At 42.6% G+C, this 23,071-nt stretch overlaps 2 protein-coding genes and 2 pseudogenes across 2 annotated transcripts; 3 read left to right on the top strand and 1 right to left on the bottom strand.

Moving 5' to 3' along the window:
- The first annotated feature begins 4 nt into the window (after positions 1-4).
- On the top strand, positions 5-1,297 carry LOC143605634 (heat shock cognate 70 kDa protein 2-like; annotated as a pseudogene).
- A 1,193-nt stretch (positions 1,298-2,490) lies between these two features.
- Positions 2,491-2,775, top strand: LOC143605633 (uncharacterized). The gene has a single exon (XM_077081674.1). It carries the CDS (start codon positions 2,491-2,493, stop codon positions 2,773-2,775), a length of 285 nt encoding a protein of 94 aa, XP_076937789.1.
- A 4,584-nt stretch (positions 2,776-7,359) lies between these two features.
- LOC143605631 (heat shock 70 kDa protein 1-like) lies at positions 7,360-18,199 on the top strand. The gene is made up of 2 exons (XM_077081673.1): positions 7,360-7,653; positions 17,582-18,199. The coding sequence occupies exons 1-2, from the start codon at positions 7,360-7,362 to the stop codon at positions 18,197-18,199; spliced, it is 912 nt and encodes a 303-aa protein (XP_076937788.1).
- A 323-nt stretch (positions 18,200-18,522) lies between these two features.
- Positions 18,523-22,592, bottom strand: LOC143605630 (solute carrier family 40 member 2-like; annotated as a pseudogene).
- Positions 22,593-23,071: the final 479 nt, after the last annotated feature.

Below are 23,071 nucleotides of genomic sequence, written 5' to 3'. Positions count from 1 at the left end.
AGCAGCTGCAATTGCTTATGGTCTAGAGAATAAATCTGAGTCTATTGGTAAGATAAATGTTCTCATATTTGATTTGGGAGGGGGTACTTTTGATGTCTCTCTGACAACGATTGAGGAAGGGGGAATTTTCGAGGTGAAAGCTGTTTCTGGCGATACTCATCTTGGAGGTGAGGATTTTGATAACCGCATGGTGGATCATTGTGTTTCGGAATTTAAAAGAAAATGGAATAAGGACTTGACACAGAACCAAAGAGCATTGGGACGGTTAAGATTTGCTTGTGAGAAAGCAAAAAGGATTCTCTCAAGCACTACTCAAACTTCCATTGATCTGGATTGCTTGCATGATGGGATTGATTTCTCAATGAGATTTACTCGAGCTAAATTTGAACAGCTGAACATGAGCTTGTTCGATCAGTGCATCAAGACTCTAGACAAATGTTTAAAAGATGCGAAGTTGGAAAATTCATGGGTAGACGAGGTTATTCTTGTTGGTGGCTCGACTAGGATACCTAAGGTCCAACATATGTTGAGGGAATTCTTTGGGTGGAAGGAGCTACACAAAAGCGTTAACCCTGATGAGGCTGTAGCATTCGGTGCAGCCGTTATGGCTGCAAAGTTAAGTGGTAGTAATGATAAGAGTTTTTCGAGATTTATTGCTACTTGATGTCACTCCTTTGTCACTCGGCGTGGAGATAAAAGGAGAAGTATTTAGTGTTGTTATCCCACGAAACACTCAAATACCTACGAGAAGTGCAAAACTTTCGTTACTGCTTTTGATAACCAATCTGCGGCTAATATCAAGGTGTATCAAGGTGAAAGGACCAAATCTACGAAAAACCATTTGTTGGGAGAATTCAGAGTTTCTGGAATACCACCTGCTCCCAAAGGAGGCATAAAATTTAAAGACTGTTTTGAAATAGATGCCGATGGTATCCTCACAGTGACTTCGAAGATAATATCAACTGGTATCTCAAACAAACTCACGATTGCAAATGATAAGGGAAGGCTCTCCAAGGATGAGATAGAAAAGATGAAAAAACAAGCCTGCGAAGTACAAACTCGAGGACGAAGAATACAAGAAGAAGGTGAATGCATACAATGCTTTAGAGGATTACATTTACAACATGGAAAATAAGGTCAAGAAATACAAAATCAACAGAGGGTGCCTGCAGAGAGCTTGAGGAAAATGGAGAATGCCATTCGTGAAACAATTGAGTGGCTTGCGGACAATCAAGCTGCACCTATCAGTGAACTTCAGCGCAAAAAGGCGTTACTAGAGTTTGTTTGTGCCTGCTAATTTACTGCTAAACTATGGTTGTTAAACTTTGGGATTTTTATGCTTGTTCTTATTGCTTGGTTTTGAATTATTTTGGCGTATACTTATGAAAACACCGTATGTTTTTAATTGTTTTGGTTTTTATTAGATAGTTCTAGCTTTTGTCACACTAAAAGTTACTCATCTCTAGTGTTTGTGTCCTTATTATCTCAGTATTATAACCTGATATCATAATTATATTATATTAGTACACTTTAATAAGATTTTGATGTTTACTAGGTTTTATCGAAAATAGGAAAACACATCATTCAATTAACAACGAAATGTGCTAAAAGTAAATGAAAACAATGAGAGGCCTACACGGGATTTCAAAGAGCTAAAAAGAAACGTGACATGTCAGTTCATGAAGACTCGGCAGATTTGTGCAAGGGTGCTTTGGCATGGTACCATTGTGGGTTGTTTTACACTAGGAACGGTCAGAAAGACAGAGGTCGATTGCAAGGCATTCAAGGGCCGTCAATTGTTCATTTATGGAATGTGAAGCCGAACAGATTTCCATTAACTGGTTTTGAGTGAAGAATTCTACTGTGAAATATCTATATTTTTTATATGCTTGTGTTTTGTTCTGCATATGTATTCTATTTGACTTGTTAACTTTGCTTGACATGAATGTGTTCTTGACTTCTTGTTATTTTTAGTAGATTATGATTTGAATATATACATGTGTTTATCATATTTGTGGGTTGAAGCATTTGCTATTTTAGACACGCCATCACACTATTTGCTCTTTATCGAAAGAGAACAAGGTGTTTTGATTGCGAGCGACTTATAGTAAATTGATGATCGACAAGTGCCCCATCATACAGTATAACACGCTGATGATCATAAAATTTAACCAAGGAAATTAGTGCCTTTAGATGTTGTTCATCTACAAGTCCAAGTTTCCCAATCACACTCATATGTGAAAAAGTACCCGGTCTCATGAGAAACCGGTTCGTTTCCTACCCTACCCAACCATAAATTCACATTTTTTGGTATTGTATCAGATGTTTTGGTTCTAAATCAACACAAAAAGCGCTCTCTCTTCTCGTAAATCACATAAGCACTTAAAATACGCTCTCAAATGGCTTACGAAGGTGAGCAATTATGACTTAAGTACGGTTCACAGGTTCGGGATTCGATGGAAAAGTTCATAATTCAAGAGGGTTCTGGCGATGACTATGATGTCACTTGGTATAGAGGTAAGAGGAAAAGTATTTGATATTGTGATCCCACGAAACACTCATATACCTACGATCAGAATCGATGTGTATCAAGGTGAAAGGACCAAATCCACGATGAACCATTTGTTGGGGAGCTTTACTGCTTATGGAATACCACCTGCTCCTAAAAGTGATATGAAAGTCGAGATATGCTTTGAGATAGATCTCGATGGTATCCTCACCGTGACTTCCAAGATAATATCAAATGGTATACAAACTCACGATTGCAAACAATAAGGGAAGGCTCTCCAAGGATGATATAGATAAGATGGTTTTCTTCATTATAATACTTAGATTATTAACAACATTAGACTTTCTAACCAATGGGACGGGAATTATTTATATCACAAAATAAAACAAATGGCAAAAGTGTTTGTTGGTCAACATCATGATATGTTTGATCCGTACCTTAAAATGACTGCTTCGACTCGAAGGCGTTATAACAATTGTTACCCAATATAAACAAAGAAAGATCACTTGTGGGTTCAAATCACATAATAATCTATTGATGTTCCAACTTTCAACGGGGCGTTTTGACCTCAAAAGTCAAACTAGCTATGTAGATTTTTTCTCTAGAGCTTAACATGAATAACAGTTTAACTTTTACCAAACATTAAACTCTAGGTTTATGCGCTTTTAGACTAGCGGTCATCGAATTTACTTTAGATGTTTAAACAATTATACCGTTCATTGATGGTCACAACGTGACAGTTTGTCTTAAAAAAGGTCAATCGGGCAAGAATGGAATACAACCATATATTTATGATTAGCTATATATTACAACTTTGATAAGCAGAAGATATTAAAAAGGTTGATTAGGGATAATTTGGTTGCCAAAACAATGTAAATCAAAATCGCATTGAGCTCGCATAGCCCATCATCTAGATGCCAGAATCTAGGACCTCAAGATGAGCTGCGGAAGAAGTTCAGGCCGAGGAGCCGCTTACAGAAGCCAAAACAATTCAAGCAGGTAGTTCACATACGATGTCGATCTTCTTAATTTTTTATGTTTGTTAATGTTCATTCAGTTTGCAAGTTTGTTTGTGTGAACATCTTTGTTAAGTTTGATTGTTATTAATCTCAAACCGGGACGGGTTACTTAAGGGGTAAGGTGTTCACTTGCAAAAATGGCTGATGTCGTTACACCTTATTCCTTCTTATGGGTGGAAAGCCATAGCAAAAAGTCAAATTTAGTTTACGAATCATGGTGCAAATTCAATTTTGTAACCTTTCCGTTGTAGGCGTGTTTGTAGCATGTGTTAGTTGTTCCTCTTTGTACTTTGCACCTTTTGCTTCTTGTTTAAGGTCTCTTTTAGTTTTTTCTTTTTATAAAATTCGGCCTTGAAGAAACACTAACCGGACCCCGGGCAGATTACTGGTAACCTGGGGGGTTAGATAGATGTTTCCAACGAGGGGTTAGACCCTTGGAAGATGGGTTCTTCTGATAACCTACAAAACAGACCACCGTGAGCTCGTCACTGAGAAGGGGGGGTTTCCTCCTTGTGACCACCCTCCGGCGTGAGAATCAGACTAGATTGCTCTTTAAATATAAAAGTATATTAAGAGATTGCTAGAGCAGATATCAGGTATAATATGATGATAATGTGATAAGATATGATAAGATGAGATGGTCATACCATTTGTGGTATTTATAGCCGAAGGTAGGTTTCCAAGGAGGTATGGCCGGCTGCAACAGTGTTCCTGTTCCACCAACAGTAGCCTACGCACGTGCCCTGCTGGTAGTTGGTGGGTAGGTAGCGGCTGATAGCGACCAGGCCTGCTGTATACTATTCCTTTTCCACCAACTGCCAGCTACGCACGTGGTATGACAAGAGTTGGTGAGTAGGCAGCGGCTAATAGTGACATACAGTGTAGGAGCATGCTGCTCGCCATACTGTTGTCTATAAGCTGTCGTATCTTTAGTCAGATCTTTTTCCCATACCTCGTCAGGTACAGTACAGAAGATCTTCCCGTATCGTACGGACTGGCTTATTTGGGCGGGAGTATTCCCCCTCCCGCCCTTGTGCGGGATTGTTCCCGGCTTCGCTCATTCCTTCAGGTGACACTGAACAATTGAGAGCTAAGTGCCTTGTGCGTGTAGCCTTGCTGCGCGGGTGGCCTTCCCTAATGGCTTGTATCCGAGGCTGCGGGGGACAGGCGGAGTCCTTCACCATTGGGAGGCATTTCCTGCGGGACCAGCTTGCGCACTGCGCGTAAGGACGTCACGTCTCTGAGCATGGTTGGTCCTGCGGATCCAGTTGGTTTCTGCGCAGACGTCCCTGTTTGAGGTGAGTCTTGCGGGTCCAACTGGGCTCTGCTGGGACCTACCTCTTCAGGCCTTTAAAAGAAAAAAAATTTAACGGGTAAGGGAAAAAGAAAGTGTTTGTTGACATTATTATATTTTAAGTTTTTTAACTTTCCTAGAAAGTCATTTAAATATTTTTAATTATATTTAAAAACAGAGTGGTCCCCTAATTCACAAATACGGAACTTTCCTTGTAATTTAAACAAACATTATGTACTATAAGTAGTTATGTATTTATTTCATAGGAATTTCAATGGAAACAACCAAAGAACCTAAACACTAGTTATAATTATAATAATATTTTATAACACCTAATAATAGTGTAAAATTAAACTATTATACTTAGAAAATAATTAGTGTAATTATAGTTTAATTGCTCTATTTTAAAAGTTGATGCGCAGTAATAATTACGTTAGTGTTAACATAATTACTCTAGTTTTTTACACACTTCTTACAATGTAGTCATTTGTATTAGATTCAAACACTCCAGTAATAACTATGACATATTAAGTAATGACTATACCTATACAAGAGATGACTTTTGTAAATTACCTTTTCATTTCTTATTGGATGTTCATGCGTATAAAATACATAATCTTTCAATCAAAAGATGATGCAGTCAAGGAGATCTCTATTAAAGAAAAGGAAGAGCATAAGGCTTCAATATAACTCTTTGTGTTTCTTTACTGGATATATCAATGGAGGGGAAAGTAAGCGAAGCACCAGCGATCGGCATCGACCTTGGAACAACGTACTCTTGTGTTGCGGTTTGGAAGCATGGTCGAATTGAAATCATACCCAATGAGCAAGGCTACCGAACCACGCCGTCTACTGTTGCATTCCTTGATGAAGAACGTCTAATAGGCGATGGTGCCAAGAACCAAGTGGCCATGAACCCTGCTAACACCATATTTGGTTAGTCTACTAACTTTTCTTACTATTCATCAAATCATAATAAAGTCAACAACCACTATTAGAAATTGAGTCCTAAAGAAAAATTATTTAGAATTGCTTAATGTTTACAAGTAGTTGAATACTGGAGTGGTGCCTATTTTTAATGAAGATGTTGATATACATGAATCATAAACACCATGTCTGGTCAACAAGTATTCTTTAACATATAGTGATTACCAAATTACACAAGTAAAATATATCTTTACTTTGTTGGAAACTTTGGTTATCTTAGATTTTTTGAACGACAAATTAATATTACTTCCCAGGACTCGAACCCCCCAGTGATTTTGTCTTTATCACCGGTCACCAACCCCAAGTGTGGACATCCACCTGATATTGTTTAAAATATATTCAACAATTGATTTCAGATGCTAAGAGGTTGATTGGTCGGAAATTCAGTGATTCCAAAGTGCAAGGAAATATGAAATTATGGCCTTTTAAGGTCATAAAAGGGCCTGCCGACACTCCAAAGATCGTTGTCTCCTATAAAGACCAACAAAAGGAATTTTTAGCTGAAGAAATATCATCAATGGTTCTTGGAAAGATGAAATAAATTGCTGAGGCCTACCTTGGAAAGGTTGTGAAAAACGCTGTGATTACTGTCCCGGCTTATTTTGACGATTCACAACGTCTAGCATCCAAGGATGCAGGTACCATTGATGGTCTAAACGTCATGCGCATGATCAATGAGCCTACAGCAGCCGCAATTGCTTATGGTCTAGACAAAAAGTCTGAGTTTATTGGCAAGATAAATGTGCTCATCTTTGATTTTGGTGGGGGCACTTTTGATGTCTCTCTAACCACGATCGAGGAAGGGGGAGTTTTTGAGGTGAAAGCGGTTTCCGGCGACACTCATTTGGGAGGCGAGGACTTTGATAACCGCATGGTGGATTATTGTGTTTCGGAATTTAAAAGGAAACATAACAAGGACTTGAGAGGGAATCAAAGAGCATTGGGGAGGTTGAGATTTGAATGCGAGAAAGCAAAAAGGATCCTTTCAAGCACTACTCAAACTTCAATTGATCTGGATTGCTTGCATGATGGTATTGATTTTTCAATGAGATTTACTGTTAAACTTGAGAGCGTTTCACAAGTGATAATCAACCCGTAAATGAGAACACGTAACTGCAATTGTTTAACCCTTCTACACGAACAGAAAGAGTATAAACAACTTCCCTTTGGTTGCAAGCTACTGTTGATTGGCCAAACTTATAAGTCAACACACAAACTATAATTTGACAAACAACAAAAAAATTTACTGAACTTGAGAAAAAGAACCAATAACAAACAAAAGAGAATTGGGGTTTATATAATACCCATACACAAGACTCCTACTCCTACTCCAGTACGTAATAGTAATTTGAAAAACAAACTAACTCAAATTCAAATTAAAACAAATCTTAAACCAAATTTTAATAAATGGATAATGATAACAATTAATTTAATCGTTATCCCGATCTCCTCCAAGCCACCCCATGAGATCAAAACCGAACTGCCCTTGAACGCCAAGCAAATATTGTTTACGTTTAACAATTACTCGAGCTAAATTTGAAGAGCTGAACATGAGCTTGTTCAGTCAGTGCATTGAAATTCTAGACCGTTGTTTAAAAGACGCTAAGGTCGACAAATCATGGGTGGACGAGATTATTCTTGTTGGTGGCTCGATTAGGATACCCAAGGTTCAACATATGTTGCGGGAACTCTTTGGGTGGAAGGAGCTATGCAAAAGCGTGAATCCTGAAGAGGCTGTAGCATTTGGTGCAGCCGTAATGGCTGCCAAGCTGATTGGCAGCAGTGATAAGAGTGTTCGAGATTTGTTGCTACTTGATGTCACTCCTTTGTCACTTGGTGTAGAAGTAAAAGGAGAACTATTTGATGTTGTGATCCCAAGAAACACTCAAATACCTACGTGAAGAGGTAGGTCCCAGCAGAGCCCAGTTGGTCCCGCAAGACTCACCTTGAACAGGGACGTCTGCGCAAAGGCCATCTGCTTCCGCAGGACCCACCATGCTCAGAGAACCTTACGCGCAGTACGCAAGCTGTACACGCAGGGAAATCCTCCCAATGGTGAAGTACCCCGCCTGTTCCCGCAGTTGCGGATACAAGCCATCAGGGAAGGCTACCCGCAGACAGCAGGGCTACACGCACAAGACAATAGATACTTCAGTAGTCACATGAAGGAATGAGCAAGACGGGAACAATCCCGCCAAAATGAGCCAGTCCGTATGATTCTGAAAGATCTTCTGTACTATACCTACCAAGGTATGGATAGGACAGACAATCTGACCAGAACAGCCCATGAGCCAATCACAGGGTGACAGCTCACCGACAACAGTACGAGGAGGAGCACCCTCTAGTACTGTTTGTCACTATTAGCCGCTGCCTACTCACCAACCCTTACTGCAGGGCATGCGCAGCCTACAGTTGGTGAAATAGTGTTACTGTTGGCCGTAACCTATTCACCAACCAGCATGGCCTGCGTATAATCCACAGTAGGTAAGACGTGCATAATCTACAGTTGGAGGAATAGTGCAGCCGACATAGTTACTGTTGGCCGTAACCTATCCACCAACCAGTATGGCCTGTGCATAGTCCACTGTTGGTAGAACAGGAATACTATTCAGCCGGCTATACCTTTTAACCTACCTTCGGCTATAAATACTCCAACATCTTGGAATGGTAAGATCATCTGCTACCCAGTTATCTAGCAATCTCTTAATATACACTTATATTCAGAGCAATCTAGTCTGATTCTCACGCCGGAGGGTGGTCACAAGGAGGAACCCCCCCCCCTTCTCAGTGACGAGCTTACGGTGTTTGTTTTGCAGGTCTCCTGAAGAACAGCCTTCTCAGTTAGACCTCATCCGTGGGAAACATTACTTAACCCCCAGATTATCTATAATCTGCCCAGATTATCTATAATCTGTCCAGGGTTCACCTAGTGTTTCTTCATTGGCGCCATCCGTGCATAAAAGCTAGAACTATTTTAGTTTTTTCACAATTTCTGAAGAAATGGTTAACGTTACTCCGGTCCAAAGGCCAGTAACCGACAAAGAAACCCCGGTAACAACCCCAGCAATTGGGGGGAACACCGGCGGTTATACAATCCTTACGAACACTACTCCGACCACCAAGGCCGGAGCAAGTGCAGTAAATATTCCACTGGGGTTCACCGACACCCAGTTGGAAAAACGAACAAGGGCCCCTCGCCAAACACTAGATCAAGTGAAGGCGTGGGCCGAAGCACGGCAAAGAGAATTCCAAGCCGAATTGGATGAACGCTTGCGTTCAGCTCAACAGGCTGAGGAATTCGGCAGTACTCGCCAACACCTCAATATGAGCAGTGACTGCGAGTACTCAGACGAGTTGGAGTCCGATACCGACGCGAACCCTCGCCATAAGGCGAAAGGGAAGCGTAAGGAAACGGACGTCCAACCAAAAAGGAATTTTGGGGAAGCTTTTCAACCAATCGCGGAGAGAAACCCGCGTGACTTCTCCAAAACCTTTAGACCAACTGCTACAAATGCAGGAAAATCAAAATTCGCAAGGGACATTGCGGAAGCAATCGCCCCGAGAAGTGCCAAACAGATGTCCAACATTGGCACTTATGATGGTCTATCCGACCCAGACGACCATTTGAACAGGTTCATTGCGGGGGCTACCGTCAGCAACTGGACGGAACCCACGTGGTGCTACATGTTCCAGATGACTCTGGTCGGAGCGGCCAGGGCATGGTTCGATCGTTTACCGATCCACCACATATATGACTGGGCGGACTTTCAGAACAAGTTCAGCCAGCACTTTAGCCAACAGAGGAAGTACACTGAAGAGCAGTGGACGATCCTCAACTGCGTGAGAGAGGAGGATGAATCTTTACTAGACTTCATCACCCGCTTCAACTCCAAGAAACTGAGTCTGGGCAACGTAAGTGAAGATCTCGTTCGCGCCGCTTTCATCCAGGGCGCCGAGTACCCAGAGCTTATCCGCACATTAACGGGTAAGGACGGCATGCCATCCACATGGGATGCCATCATGACGGCAGCCAAGCGCTTTGCCGAGACAGAGAAGCAGCTGGGAAGAGATCTTCCCCAGAGTACTCACCTCTACACGCAGAGGACAAGGGAGAACAACGTTAGGATCGCCCGGCAGAACAAAAAGAGGCGGCTAGGTATTTGGCAGTCAAGGGTTAACTTTGACACCTCATCCAGCTCTCGCCCTCTTGTTGGCGGAAGGGACAACACACACCCTTCAAACCGAAAACACCGGTGGACGCCACTCACCAAGAGCGTCACGGAGATATTTGCCACGGAAAAATTGCCATGGCCAAAAGCCCCATTGATCCGGCAGAAACCTAATGCGGATCAAAGCAAATCCTGTGATTTCCACGGGACAAAGGGTCATGGTACTGAAGAGTGCACATCCCTGAAGGATATTGTTGAGACATTTGTGAAGGATGGAAGACTTGCACATCTCGTGGCATCAATCAGGAAGAGAGGAAGAAATGACAACCGGTACAGAGGTAACGGACGAAAGCCCGTCGACATCAGCATCAACATGGTCCATGGCAAAGTCGCAGGAAGAAAAAGACGAGCGACAGAACCATGCGCGTGGAAGGAAGCTGAGGTGCGCTTCCCGCGAGTGCCAGGAGGCCCCAGCAAAGAAGGCCCCATCGTCATCAAAAGCCAGCTGGGGCATTACATCACTTCCCGCACTCTTGTTGACAACGGCGCTTCGTCGACAGTGATGTACAGGCAGTTCTTTGACAAGCTGGATGATGAAGACAAAGAACGCCTGGAAACGGTCTACGCTTCAATGGAAGGGTTTGACGGCAGTACAGAAACCCCCCTGGGTATCCTATCTTTCCCCGTCACTCTTACAGATGGAAAATATTCCCGCACAGAGGATGTGGACTTCGTCGTGATGAGGAAGCCACACCACACATACGACATCCTCTTCGGGAGAGACGGGATGGCAAGATTCAACGCCGTGGTATCTTCAGTCCACGGCATGATGGGATGGCCAACAGTTGAGGGTGTGGCGATGATCACTGGCATTCCCCAGAATCTGGTGAGCGATAACAGCACCAACTTTGCTGACAAGAAGCTACAGCAGTGGCTGAAAGAACTTCAAATCACCCACACCTTTACCTCAGTGGCACACCCGCAAGGTAATGGTGAGGTGGAAAGAGCAAACAAGAGCATCGTCGATGGCATAAAGAAAAGACTCTTGAAACACAGATCCGGCTGGGTGGACGAGCTCCCGCACGTCCTTTGGGCAAACAGAACGCTGAAAAAGGCCAGTACGGGGGAAACCCCGTTCAGTCTCACTTATGGCACTGAAGCCATGATCCCAGTCGAAATTGGTTTACCCTCACCAAGGGTATTGATCCAGCCAGAGGACAATGATGCGGAAAGACGGTTAGACCTTATGCTAACCGAGGAACGCAGAGACTTAGCCGCAGTGCGTGAAGAAAATTACAAACGACAAATGCAAAAGTACTACAACACGCGGGTAAAACTCTGCAACTTCAATGAAGGAGACTACATACTGCGTAACAACGAGGCTTCAAACCAAGAGCGCCCAGGAAAGCTGGCCCCAGTCTGGGAAGGGCCATACATTATCAAAGAAGTCCTGGGAAAAGGCGCATACCGGCTTGAAAGGCTCGATGGCACTCCTATCCCAAGAACATGGAATGGAGCTCAATTACGCAAATGTTATATGTAGCTCAATTCCAAACTTGTAAAGAAAAGGCCTAGAGCCACTTCTAATGGAAATGATTCTCCTTACACAATGTATTGATAGCCTAACCTTTAACTTATGAACTTCCCATGTGCCGGTATTCACCGCACCAATGCGTGAAGAAGTAAGTAATTGCGTGTGGAAGGCGGCAAAACCCGCATAAACACAACGCTAAAAATGTTAAAAAGTTCTAAGGAAAACCTACACGCAGGTCAGATGTAAGTAAAGTTTAGCCATCCTTGTAAGTGCAAGTGACGGTCTTACCCGCACAATCACAAACAAGGAAGCAAAACTTCAAACTATCATCTACCACGTTCAAAGGTTAACTTATTCTGAACACTTAGAAAATTTCAAGGAAAAGATAAGGAAAACCTACACGCAGGTCAGATGTAAGTAAAGTTTAGCCATCCTTGTAAGTGCAAGTGACGGTCTTACCCGCACAATCACAAACAAGGAAGCAAAACTTCAACCTATCATCTACCACGTTCAAAGGTTAACTTATTCTGAACACTTAGAAAATTTTAAGGAAAAGATAAGGAAAACTTCCACGCAGGATAAATGTAAGTTTAGCCATCCTACTAAGTGCAAGTGACGGTCCCACCCGCACAATCATGAAAAAGGAAGCAAAAATAAACTTATAATTTACCATGTCAAAAAGTTAACTTATCTAAGTACTAAAGAAATTGCTAAGTGTAAACATGCGTAAAATAAACAAAGAAAAGGACATTCTTTATTTCATCAACTTGAATATTACAAACATTGCTGGGTATATACCCGCATACAAAAGAAGTACAAGAGCAAATATCTACGCTAGTGGCGGAAAGGGATCTTTTGGATCATGCTTCAGGACCACTCCCACTTGGACCCGCACCATCAGCAGAGGGTGACGGTTCAAGGAAAGCTCTAAGGACAGCAAGCCCATCATCAGCAGCAGCAATTTCATTTACCTTCTCCACCACCGGATGCGGGAACGCAGCATACTGGTTCACTGCTTGGTCATAAATAGTTTCGGTATCCGCATTATACAAAGGGAAGTTGGAAGGCGGGACGCCTTTCTCAGCAAACCCTAGACCAAGCAGGAAGCCGGTCCGTTCCCCATCCTCATGAGAAGCGTTGAGGGCTGCACTCATAGCATCGTCGTAAGATGTCTCTGAAAAGACCCGATGCACAACCTACAAAAAATGTACAAGTATAAGAACTTCCATCCTACAAAGGAAAGCGTGACGACATAAAGCTAAAATACCTGAGGCAACGCTTCTCGAAGAAGCCATTCCTGGACAACCAGAGCTTGGGCGCAGGCGCGTTCAGCTTCGTTCTTATTAAGATTGGCGAGAAGCACATCCTTTGCAGCGGCCTCTTCAACGCCCTTAAGCTTTCGCTCGGTGTGCGCAAGCACACCCCTCTGGTCCAGGATTTCTTGAAGCTTCTTCGCATCCTCCATGGCCAAGGCATCATGAGCCTGTTGAAGAGCCTCTAACTTAGCTTTAAGTTCTTCATTCTCCAGGCGGAGAGGCTCAGCAACAGCTTCAGCCTTGGCGGCCCTCTCGGTCGCGTTCCTCGCAGTCTCCTTAGCTAGCCGAAGCTGTTCGTTAACAGCTTGGGCAGCATTGGAGCGGGCCTCGAGTCGCGCTTGAACCTCAACCTCGAGGGCCTTGAAGGCCTTCTCCTTCTCCGCAGATGCTGCGGTTAGTTTTTGGTTCTCCTCCCGGAGAGCACGCGCCTGAGATACTTCTTTAACGCGAGCTGCTTTCAACTTGTCGTTTTCACGACAAAGCAGCTCGACGCGTGGCTGCATCCGGGCCAGGAGAACCCGAAGCTCGTTGGTTAGCCTACCCTCCTGGTAGCTAACCATGGCTTCCCCCAACGCACCATGAGGAGCAGCGTGGCGAGCCCAGTCCACGCACTCCACAGGTGTGCGAAGGGTTGTTCCTCGGCGTATGTTCCATCTTGGAACATACACTTCATTGGAATCCGACACTGCAAAAGAAACAAAGCAGTTAGGAAAAGATGATAAAAATTACATAAAAGGACAAAAGAACCCTACGCACCTGTAGGGTCGATCACAGGCCGATAGCCACCGAACCCATCACCTGAACCTAAGGGAAATCCATCCAAAAGGTCAGGCAGACGGGAAGGTAACAAATATCGGCGAGAAGCCCCGCGCGTACCTGAAGGTCCAGCCGTCGAGGCCGATGGCGGAGGCGGCATGGTTTCCGCCGCAGTCGATGGCGGAGGCATGGTGTCCGCCGCGGACGCCGCCGAAGAGTCAGCAGCAACAGTAACCGCCGGCTCGGTGAACGATGCTGTAAAAATTGCACTCACCGCCGGCGGTGACGTCATCTCGGCTGGAACAGTTGGCTCAAAGGATTGACCAACTGGACCAGCGGAAGCAGGCGAAGGTGCCTGGGTCGACGCCTCAGGTAGGCTGACCGAGCCTACCGTCATTGGCGGAGAGGTACTCCCCTGCGCTCCACCCTGGAATGCGTCAACATCCACGCCTGCACAAGAAGATAAGTGTTAATAAATTTATAAAGTGATAAATCTACAAAAAGAATGTTTGTACTTACGGGTTTTCTTGAGCCTGAACGAACGGAGGGGCGGGGACAAGCCCGATGGGGCCGGTCTCTTGATGCCGGTCACCGTCGTCGTCGGTTCTCCGGAGGTAACAGTCGTAGCCTCCGGAGCAGTGGTCTTCTCACCACCGGGGTTCCCCGCCACCTCTTCATTATCTGACTCGGTGTCAGATAGAAGCACCGGATCAGCTGTGGAGGCCACCTTCTCCTTCCCTTTCCCGCCGGCAGCCTTCCTCTTCCGCACTAGCGGAGGACCATCTGCGGATTCCTCAGAAGAAGAAAGGACGTAAGGAATTCCAGCAGCGGGTACAGCATTGAGGGGTTGAGGATAGAATATCGCATTACCTGGCCGCCGGTGGCTCAGGATCTCTTGGCCCGGCGGATAGACCTCCACAAACCGATCCGCCATTTGTTCCAGGATGGGCAACTCGTTCTCGTCTAGAGCACGAGTACCCATCCGCGCGGGACCGTCAGCTTCCCGCGGGTACAGGAGCGACTCCAAGTTGTTCCCCTCTGAAAGAAAATAAACAGTTAGAGGATAAAATCGTATAAGCAAAGAGAAACGGAGCATACCGTAAGGGATAGAGTTCGAACCGTATTCGAGGACGATTGGAACCTTTTGCGCGTCAGCCTCTTTCCACACTCGGCTCATCCCCAACATCACCATCCCGGACTCCGGAAACCGGAAAACCGGAGATTGGACCAGGGATATCTTTGCAAACCATTCCGCCTCCTGGTAGTTTGTGGCGTGGTGGCTCGGAATGGCTTGGCCATTTTTAAACTTCATGGCAATGGGGACGGCGCGAGCAGAAATGTAGAAGAACTCCCGCTTCCACGATCGGAGACTGCGCTCTGTCGCGCAAATCTTCAAACCCTTGATTCGGGTTGTCAGGGTGTACCACCCCTGGATGCACCTCCAAGTATAGAAGGTCATCAGGCGGTCCACGTAGGGCTCAACACCCAATATCCGGCACACCCACTCGAAGTGGCGAATCTTCGCGATCGCCATTGGGTGCAGCTCGGTCAGATGAACACCGTGCCTTTCGAGGACACGGTAAACAAACTTTGTCAATGGGAACCTAAGGTTCCCATAAACAAAGAATGCAGCATATACCCCGATCTTGCCACTGGGGGCATCGTACACGGTCTGATGGGGTTCAGGAAACTCAGGCTCGAGAGGATCGAGCATGAACTTCCTAACAACATACCGGTACTGATCGCCGGGCAGAGCACACTGGCACTCACCAGCAGTACTCTTGTCATCGGCCGAAGACTCAACATCACGAGAAGACATTGTGCAGAAAAAAGAAAGCGATTTCGGGAAAATGCTAGCCTGAAAAGGGGAGTATTTGCCGGAAATCGCTAAAGAAGAAGAAGAGAAGGGTGAAAGTGTGGATTACAAACAGCCCTCTCCCCCTTTATATACCAATCGCAATTAATGCGATGAATTTAATGCGGAGGAGAGAGAAATCGAAGGTGCAATGAAACTATGACACGTGGCATAAAGCAGGCTGGCAACAGCTGTTGACAGGACGTGTGCCAGCAATTTCGCGGCCACGCGCCCGAAAAATCGCGCCCACGCGCCTGAAAAAGGGACTGGAATGACCATATAATGTCACGTCACCATAACTTCCTGCACGTCCTGACACAGTCAGAAGAAACCGTCGCACGACGTTTCAGACGTTTGGACTGTTCCTATCTTTCTACCAACTCTTCGAATTTTGAAATTCAAAATTCAAAAAAGATTCAAAAGTAAGCGGGAAAACACCCCTTACCTTGGCAAACAAGTAACCATAAGACGGATGCGGGTACAGTGTTAAGGCAAAACCCTTCACATACCTAGCACCCGCAGGGAATTGAAGCCAAGAATACCTTGGCAACCAAGTAACTATAAGACAGGTGCGGGTACAGTGTTAAGGCAAAACCCTTCACATACCTAGCACCCGCAGGGAATTAAAGCCAAGAATACCTTGGCAACCAAGTAACTATAAGACAGGTGCGGGTACAGTGTTAAGGCAAAACCCTTCACATACCTAGCACCCGCAGAGAATTGAAACTAAGAAGGATCTTCTAGGCAATGCTTGCGGATAGAGGAATAACATCCCCGCATAACGGGAACGTCGAGAATTATATTGTTTGAAACTCCATAATGGAATTGGTGGTTTTAGCATAATTGATCACTATGTTGAAAACCACCAGAACCTCATGGAGACTATACACAAGTAAGACTCAACGCTCCTGCCTTGCGAGAAGGTTACATACCTACCCGCATCATACCCAAAGATCAAGCAAAAAAATCGGGAATTTTTGCAAGTGACACTAGGAAACCCGCGGGAAGAATCCCCACGGAGAACCTTAAAACTAAAAAGCCTTTTCAAAACCCCTTGCTCAAAGTCCAAAAGTTCACCTCACTTTATTAAACATTCATGAGAAGAACATTGGACTGGGGGGACTTGAAGAGGTAGGTCCCAGCAGAGCCCAGTTGGTCCCGCAAGACTCACCTTGAACAGGGACGTCTGCGCAAAGGCCATCTGCTTCCGCAGGACCCACCATGCTCAGAGAACCTTACGCGCAGTACGCAAGCTGTACACGCAGGGAAAGCCTCCCAATGGTGAAGTACCCCGCCTGTTCCCGCAGTTGCGGATACAAGCCATCAGGGAAGGCTACCCGCAGACAGCAGGGCTACACGCACAAGACAATAGATACTTCAGTAGTCACATGAAGGAATGAGCAAGACGGGAACAATCCCGCCAAAATGAGCCAGTCCGTATGATTCTGAAAGATCTTCTGTACTATACCTACCAAGGTATGGATAGGACAGACAATCTGACCAGAACAGCCCATGAGCCAATCACAGGGTGACAGCTCACCGACAACAGTACGAGGAGGAGCACCCTCTAGTACTGTTTGTCACTATTAGCCGCTGCCTACTCACCAACCCTTACTGCAGGGCATGCGCAGCCTACAGTTGGTGAAATAGTGTTACTGTTGGCCGTAACCTATTCACCAACCAGCATGGCCTGCGTATAATCCACAGTAGGTAAGACGTGCATAATCTACAGTTGGAGGAATAGTGCAGCCGACATAGTTACTGTTGGCCGTAACCTATCCACCAACCAGTATGGCCTGTGCATAGTCCACTGTTGGTAGAACAGGAATACTATTCAGCCGGCTATACCTTCTAACCTACCTTCGGCTATAAATACTCCAACATCTTGGAATGGTAAGATCATCTGCTACCCAGTTATCTAGCAATCTCTTAATATACACTTATATTCAGAGCAATCTAGTCTGATTCTCACGCCGGAGGGTGGTCACAAGGAGGAACCCCCCCTTCTCACTGACGAGCTTACGGTGTTTGTTTTGCAGGTCTCCTGAAGAACAGCCTTCTCAGTTAGACCTCATCCGTGGGAAACATTACTTAACCCCCAGATTATCTATAATCTGCCCAGATTATCTATAATCTGTCCAGGGTTCACCTAGTGTTTATTCACTACGAAAAAAATTCAAAAACTATTATACAGTTGAAGATAACCAATCTTCAGCTGACATTAAGGTGTATCAAGGTGAAAGGACCAAATCGACGAATAACCATTTGTTGGGGAAGTTTACAGTTTCAGGAATACCGCCTGCTCCGAAAGGAGAGATTAAATTTGAGGATTGCTTTGAGATAGATCCCGATGGTATCCTCACCGTGACATCAAAGATAATATCAAATGGTATGTCTAACAAACTCACCATTGCAAATGATAAGGGACGGCTTTCCAAGGACGAGATAGAAATGATGGTAAAAGAAGCTGAAAAGTACAAACTTGAAGACGAGGAATACAAGAAGAAAGTGAAAGCATACAATGATTTAGAGGATTGCATTTACAACATGAAAAGAAAGATCCAAGAGTACAAAGTCAACAAGAGAGTGCATACAGAGAGCTTGAAGAAAATAGAGAATGCCATTATTCAAATGAGTGAGTGGCTCCAGGACAATCAAGCTGCACCTATTAGCGAGCTTCAGCGCAAAAAGGGTATTTTTAGAGTTTGCTTGCACACCGCTACTTTAGTTCTGAAACTATGGCGACTGTGGGATTTTTAATTATGCTCTTGGTTCTGAAACTATATAGAATTATGTAGTGATAAACTGTATTATTAATGCATGTTTTTAAACCTGTTATGTTTGAATATTATTATATGTCTTTTGAATTTTTTGATATATTTTTTCATATTATCCAGTTCTTGAATGTGGTCCGGCCTGGCAGCCCGGTCCAACCAGTGATAAGCACAATACGTTAATTGTTTTCATTTAATGTTCTTAATTCTATTCACTGGATGTACTTTATTCATGATTACAGAATTGCCAAAACTTAATTGATACAATCATTTAGCATTGGAAGTGAAAATATATATCCAATATCCAGCTTCTAAGTTGAAATATTTCTTATAAGGTACAAAAAACTACAAGTGATGATTTATACAGATTGATTAAGGATCAAGATCAACTTCTCAAAGTGAAAAAGGTGTTTTCGAACTCGATATACATGTACACTATACATAACTGCTGCTATTGTCACCAACCCGAACGATATCAAGATCAACTTCCAAAAATCCTAAGAACACAAATGAAATATATAAATGTGTGAAAAAAATTAACAAGAGAAATGACTGTTGTATCGACCCAAAGACGTTATAACTTGTTGCCCAATATAAACAAAGAAAGATCACCTGAGGGTTGGAGATGATCAGCCCCATGATGTATGTCATCAAGTCCCAGAAAGACTGAATCGAGTTTTGTACGCCTCCAACGACAGCTCTATCAGATTCAGGAACTTGATCCTATTTCATAATCAAATCAGACATCAGAAAACAAGAATCTGGAGTCGTTTTTTTACGGATTTTGGGCTTTATAAATAATCACCTGCATTTGTTGAATGACTGATAGATCAAACATCCATAGCCCCAAACGTGACATTGCTACTCCCCCCATCAACATATAAGCTGATGTCGTGTTGTTTTTAACCCATATCGAGCCGACACAGACCAACAGGCAGGTCCACTACATGTAAACAACATAAATCTTCTATAAACTAGACTAAGTACGTGTTCTAACTGTTTGAGATGATCAGGTCTACCAGACAACAATTTTGTCTCATTATTTATTTACTTCATGAAAAAGTAATATATATTTTGACCATGGTTATAAGCAAAAATATAATCTGGTTTTCACCATACAGCCATACCTGTGACCAGGTTGACCAAAGTCCAGTTCGAAGGGTTGAGATTCGAGTCTCCATAAAAGGGTACAAAAATGTGGCGGAAATACCAATTATCGCGCTTATTCCTCTGCCTGTTCCAATAATGTATGCCAGTATTCCGCCCCACTCCAATCTCGCAGTCATCAAAGTTCCAAAACTGTGATAAAAGTGTCAAACTAAATAGAACAAGCGAGAAAAGGTGGCTGATTTTCAGTTTGTGGTTTAATTGTGGTGCAAGTTTGACACCTACGACTCATATTTATGGTTAAACTTAACCAAAAGAGTACATTGTTAACGGTGTATTTTTTAATTTAGTTTTGTGGTATAATCTACATGTCAAACGATGTATAATTCACGTTAAGGCACTAACCTATAAGGACACTGATGTTAAGTAACATGCACACAAGCATTGTATATATTGTGAGTTCAAAGAAAGAGTGTTTTTAAGAGATAACTGACATATATTTACTACAATATATTGATAATTAAGTTTTAAATGTCACATTTTCCCTTTTAACGTTGTCTAGTGTCAAATACGAGGCTTTCAAATGATCGGTGTCAAATTTAAGTAATAAAAGATCTAGACAAAAGTAGTACTGCAAGTTAAGTTAATTTTTTTTTTGAAGTTTCAATTGTTTTCAAAGCAAGCATAATAGAACCGGAAAAGGAAGATCAAGAACCGCACCTGAGGACTGTAAAATAGAGTAAAGCAAGAGATAGTCCGGGTAGAACCACATCTTGTTGAAGGTACACTCGCCAAGCACGAATATACTGACCGTCCGACACCCTTTTGATCAAGTTTTTAACAGTGAAATTACCGCAAGAAACCTCTTCAGAATAATCAGATGTGTCATGATGTAAGCTAGATTGGTCCTGATATGTAGAAGGCCCTTGCTCTAGATGATTTGTTGTGGTTGATTTTAAGCCACGTTTTCGATTGCTCTCAGATAGAGCTGGGATACCTTTGTATACAGAGTTTAAGAGCAAGTACTGCAAGAAAACTGAGAGTATGTTCCAGGTTATTAAGCTGACAGCGGATGCAATCATTGACACGAAACTGATGATGAATCCTGTGACGACAGGCGCGAATAAGGTGCATATTAGATCGATTCTTCGAATTTTGGAATTCAACTTTGTTAGCAAGTTTGAAGAATTCCCTTATGATATTACCACCACCCTGTAAAGAATTTTCGATTTGTCACACTAGTTTTTAAATCATGTTTTGGGTAGTCACCAAGACAACAAATTTCACTAGATGTCGTCTAGATCGTTAGATTTATCTATGATTGTTTGAATGGGACGTTTCGACCTCAAAAGTCAAATAATCTATCCCGGCCGGGTATACCCTGAAGCCTCGAAAAACTACATGTTTTGACTTTGGGGTTTAAAAACAAAAATCTAACTTACAAGGAGTTGATCTAAGAGTTAGCATAGTCCTACTTGGACTAGCTAGACATAGGAAAACGTGGCAGGAACGCCCCAACGTAAATAGGTGATAACTTAGGCTATGAGTGGAGTTACGGGAGGCCAGTAGACCAAATGGTCTCGATGAGCCGAATCATGTGGACAACGTCATTAGAAGCTCTAGTTTCGTTACCGACAATATTTCTTCATTTTAGCAATTTCCACTAAACGATTCCACTAAGAGGTCAAACACAACGGGACAGCTTGTCTTCTAAAAAGTCATAAGTGTGTAAAGTATAAATTTACCATTCTCTTTCGATTAAGATGGTTCCTGCAAGGGTCGAAAGAACAGCAACTGCTCCGGAGAGATTGGTCAGCACAACAAGCAAAGCAAACATAGGGATGCTGGTGACTCGTAGATCTGGAGATATTAGAAGTCCAACCACCGTGACTCCCGCAATGATAAATGAGATATTTTGTGTTAACAACCAAACACGTAGAACCTATAAAACAAATATAAGATCATTGGCTCATAGCGTACGCATGTAGTCGAGTGTTCAGGAATTCTATGACAGTATATGCACCTTATTATAAAACCACTATGAGTATAGCCACATTAGACAGATGGTATATATATATGAATGAAATGTCATTCAAAAGAATACGAATGAAAAACAAACACGCAAGCGAATAACTGTACCTTTGGATATGTGGAGTTATCAATCCACTGGCCTACAAGGGGACCAAATATTGTGGTCGATGCCGACTCAACCACCCCATAGGCTGCAGCCATGAGCAACGAATCCGGCCAAACGTTTATCATATATAACCCAACTGAAAACTCCCAAGTCCTATTTTAATCATTAAAAGTATGTTATATATAATCAACCTATTCAACTAGCTAGATATTCTTGTGTTACAACTATTAATCTCCCAAGTAGTACAAATACTAAATGTTACACTTACAAAATATATACGTCTGCATGCATATATGTATATTGAGAGAGAGATTAAATATTTAGTGATAGCAATCCTGCCATTTGACTAAATCAATTTAATGGTAATTATCATTAATAAAATGGCCATTTGATAATTAATTAATTAGATGCTAATTATAACGGTCGAGATCAGTGAAATATAATTTTCCCAGTGTTAACTTTTATATTAAACACTAACAACTTTTATAAACTTTTTCATGTTTTTATAAAGAATACATGCACAATAAAAGCAAATATTTTATTCTCTTTTAAATGAGCTGATGGTATTGTTACGTATTTTCTATCAAATAAAATTACATTTTTAAAAAAGGCGGACCACATTAATTGTGCAATACAACCGTGTTGTTAAATATATCCTTTACCCAACAAGGTTATCTTAATTTTAACGGTGCGGGTATATGGTTACTAAATTTACACGGTGTGGTAATTTATGCAAGAAATTGCATTTGTAAATCGAACAAATACACTTGCCCATAAAACCTGCTTGTGTTAGTGTCGACACATGTACATACACACACACAGAAAGACATAAATAGAGAGAGATATACATTACCTGGCACCCCATCTGGCTAAGAAGTGGCCTAAATATAGATTAATGAGAACTGATGTAGGGATTTGATCTTGATCTTGATGTTGTTGTTGATGGGGAAGGAGGTGTTCATCATCCTCTAGTACTTTTAACGGAAACAGCTCTTCCATTTCTCTCTCATTATTCATGTCTATGTATTTAATGTAATTACACTTTCTCTCTCAGCCTTCACATATATAGGTTGGTGGTATTTGCATCAACATTTATTTGTAGTGAAGAGGATAGTAAATGACTTTTGTCTCCCTACATATATAGCCGTCAATTAACGTGACAATATTTTAGTAACCACTTGAGTAATGTAACGTCACTTGATAGGTATATATTTGTTTTCACCTATTATGATGATTCATGTATTGCCGTTTAAAAAGATGATTCGCGTATTAAACTAGGTATTATTTATCTTATTGTTATATTATTACCAATGGCAATTTCGTCCACTAAAATCTCATTAGTATTGTATCCCTAATATAACTCAAATAACAATGTATTCTTGTGTTTGGGTGTGTATGAAGGAAACAATTTTTTTGGATCTTATACGAGTGTTACCTCTTGTTGAGTTTAAGGAGATCATGAGTTTGTTGCTGATAAGGCTTTGTTGAAGGTGGAAACAAACAAAGCTGCTAAACACAAGGAAGCATCTCTATAAGTCATTTGGCTTCATTGTTTGTTCTATAAGAGCATTCTTATCCCTTTTCCTTGTCTCAAAATCCAGAATTACACTAAAA

Source organism: Bidens hawaiensis, unplaced genomic scaffold, assembly GCF_021521415.1.
Source record: "Bidens hawaiensis isolate Kalapana, Puna unplaced genomic scaffold, B.hawaiensis_p1.1 tig00070478_1, whole genome shotgun sequence".
Lineage (NCBI taxonomy): Eukaryota > Viridiplantae > Streptophyta > Magnoliopsida > Asterales > Asteraceae > Bidens > Bidens hawaiensis.
Note: the sequence above shows the minus strand (reverse complement) of the source record. Positions and strands in the feature narration are given on the sequence as shown.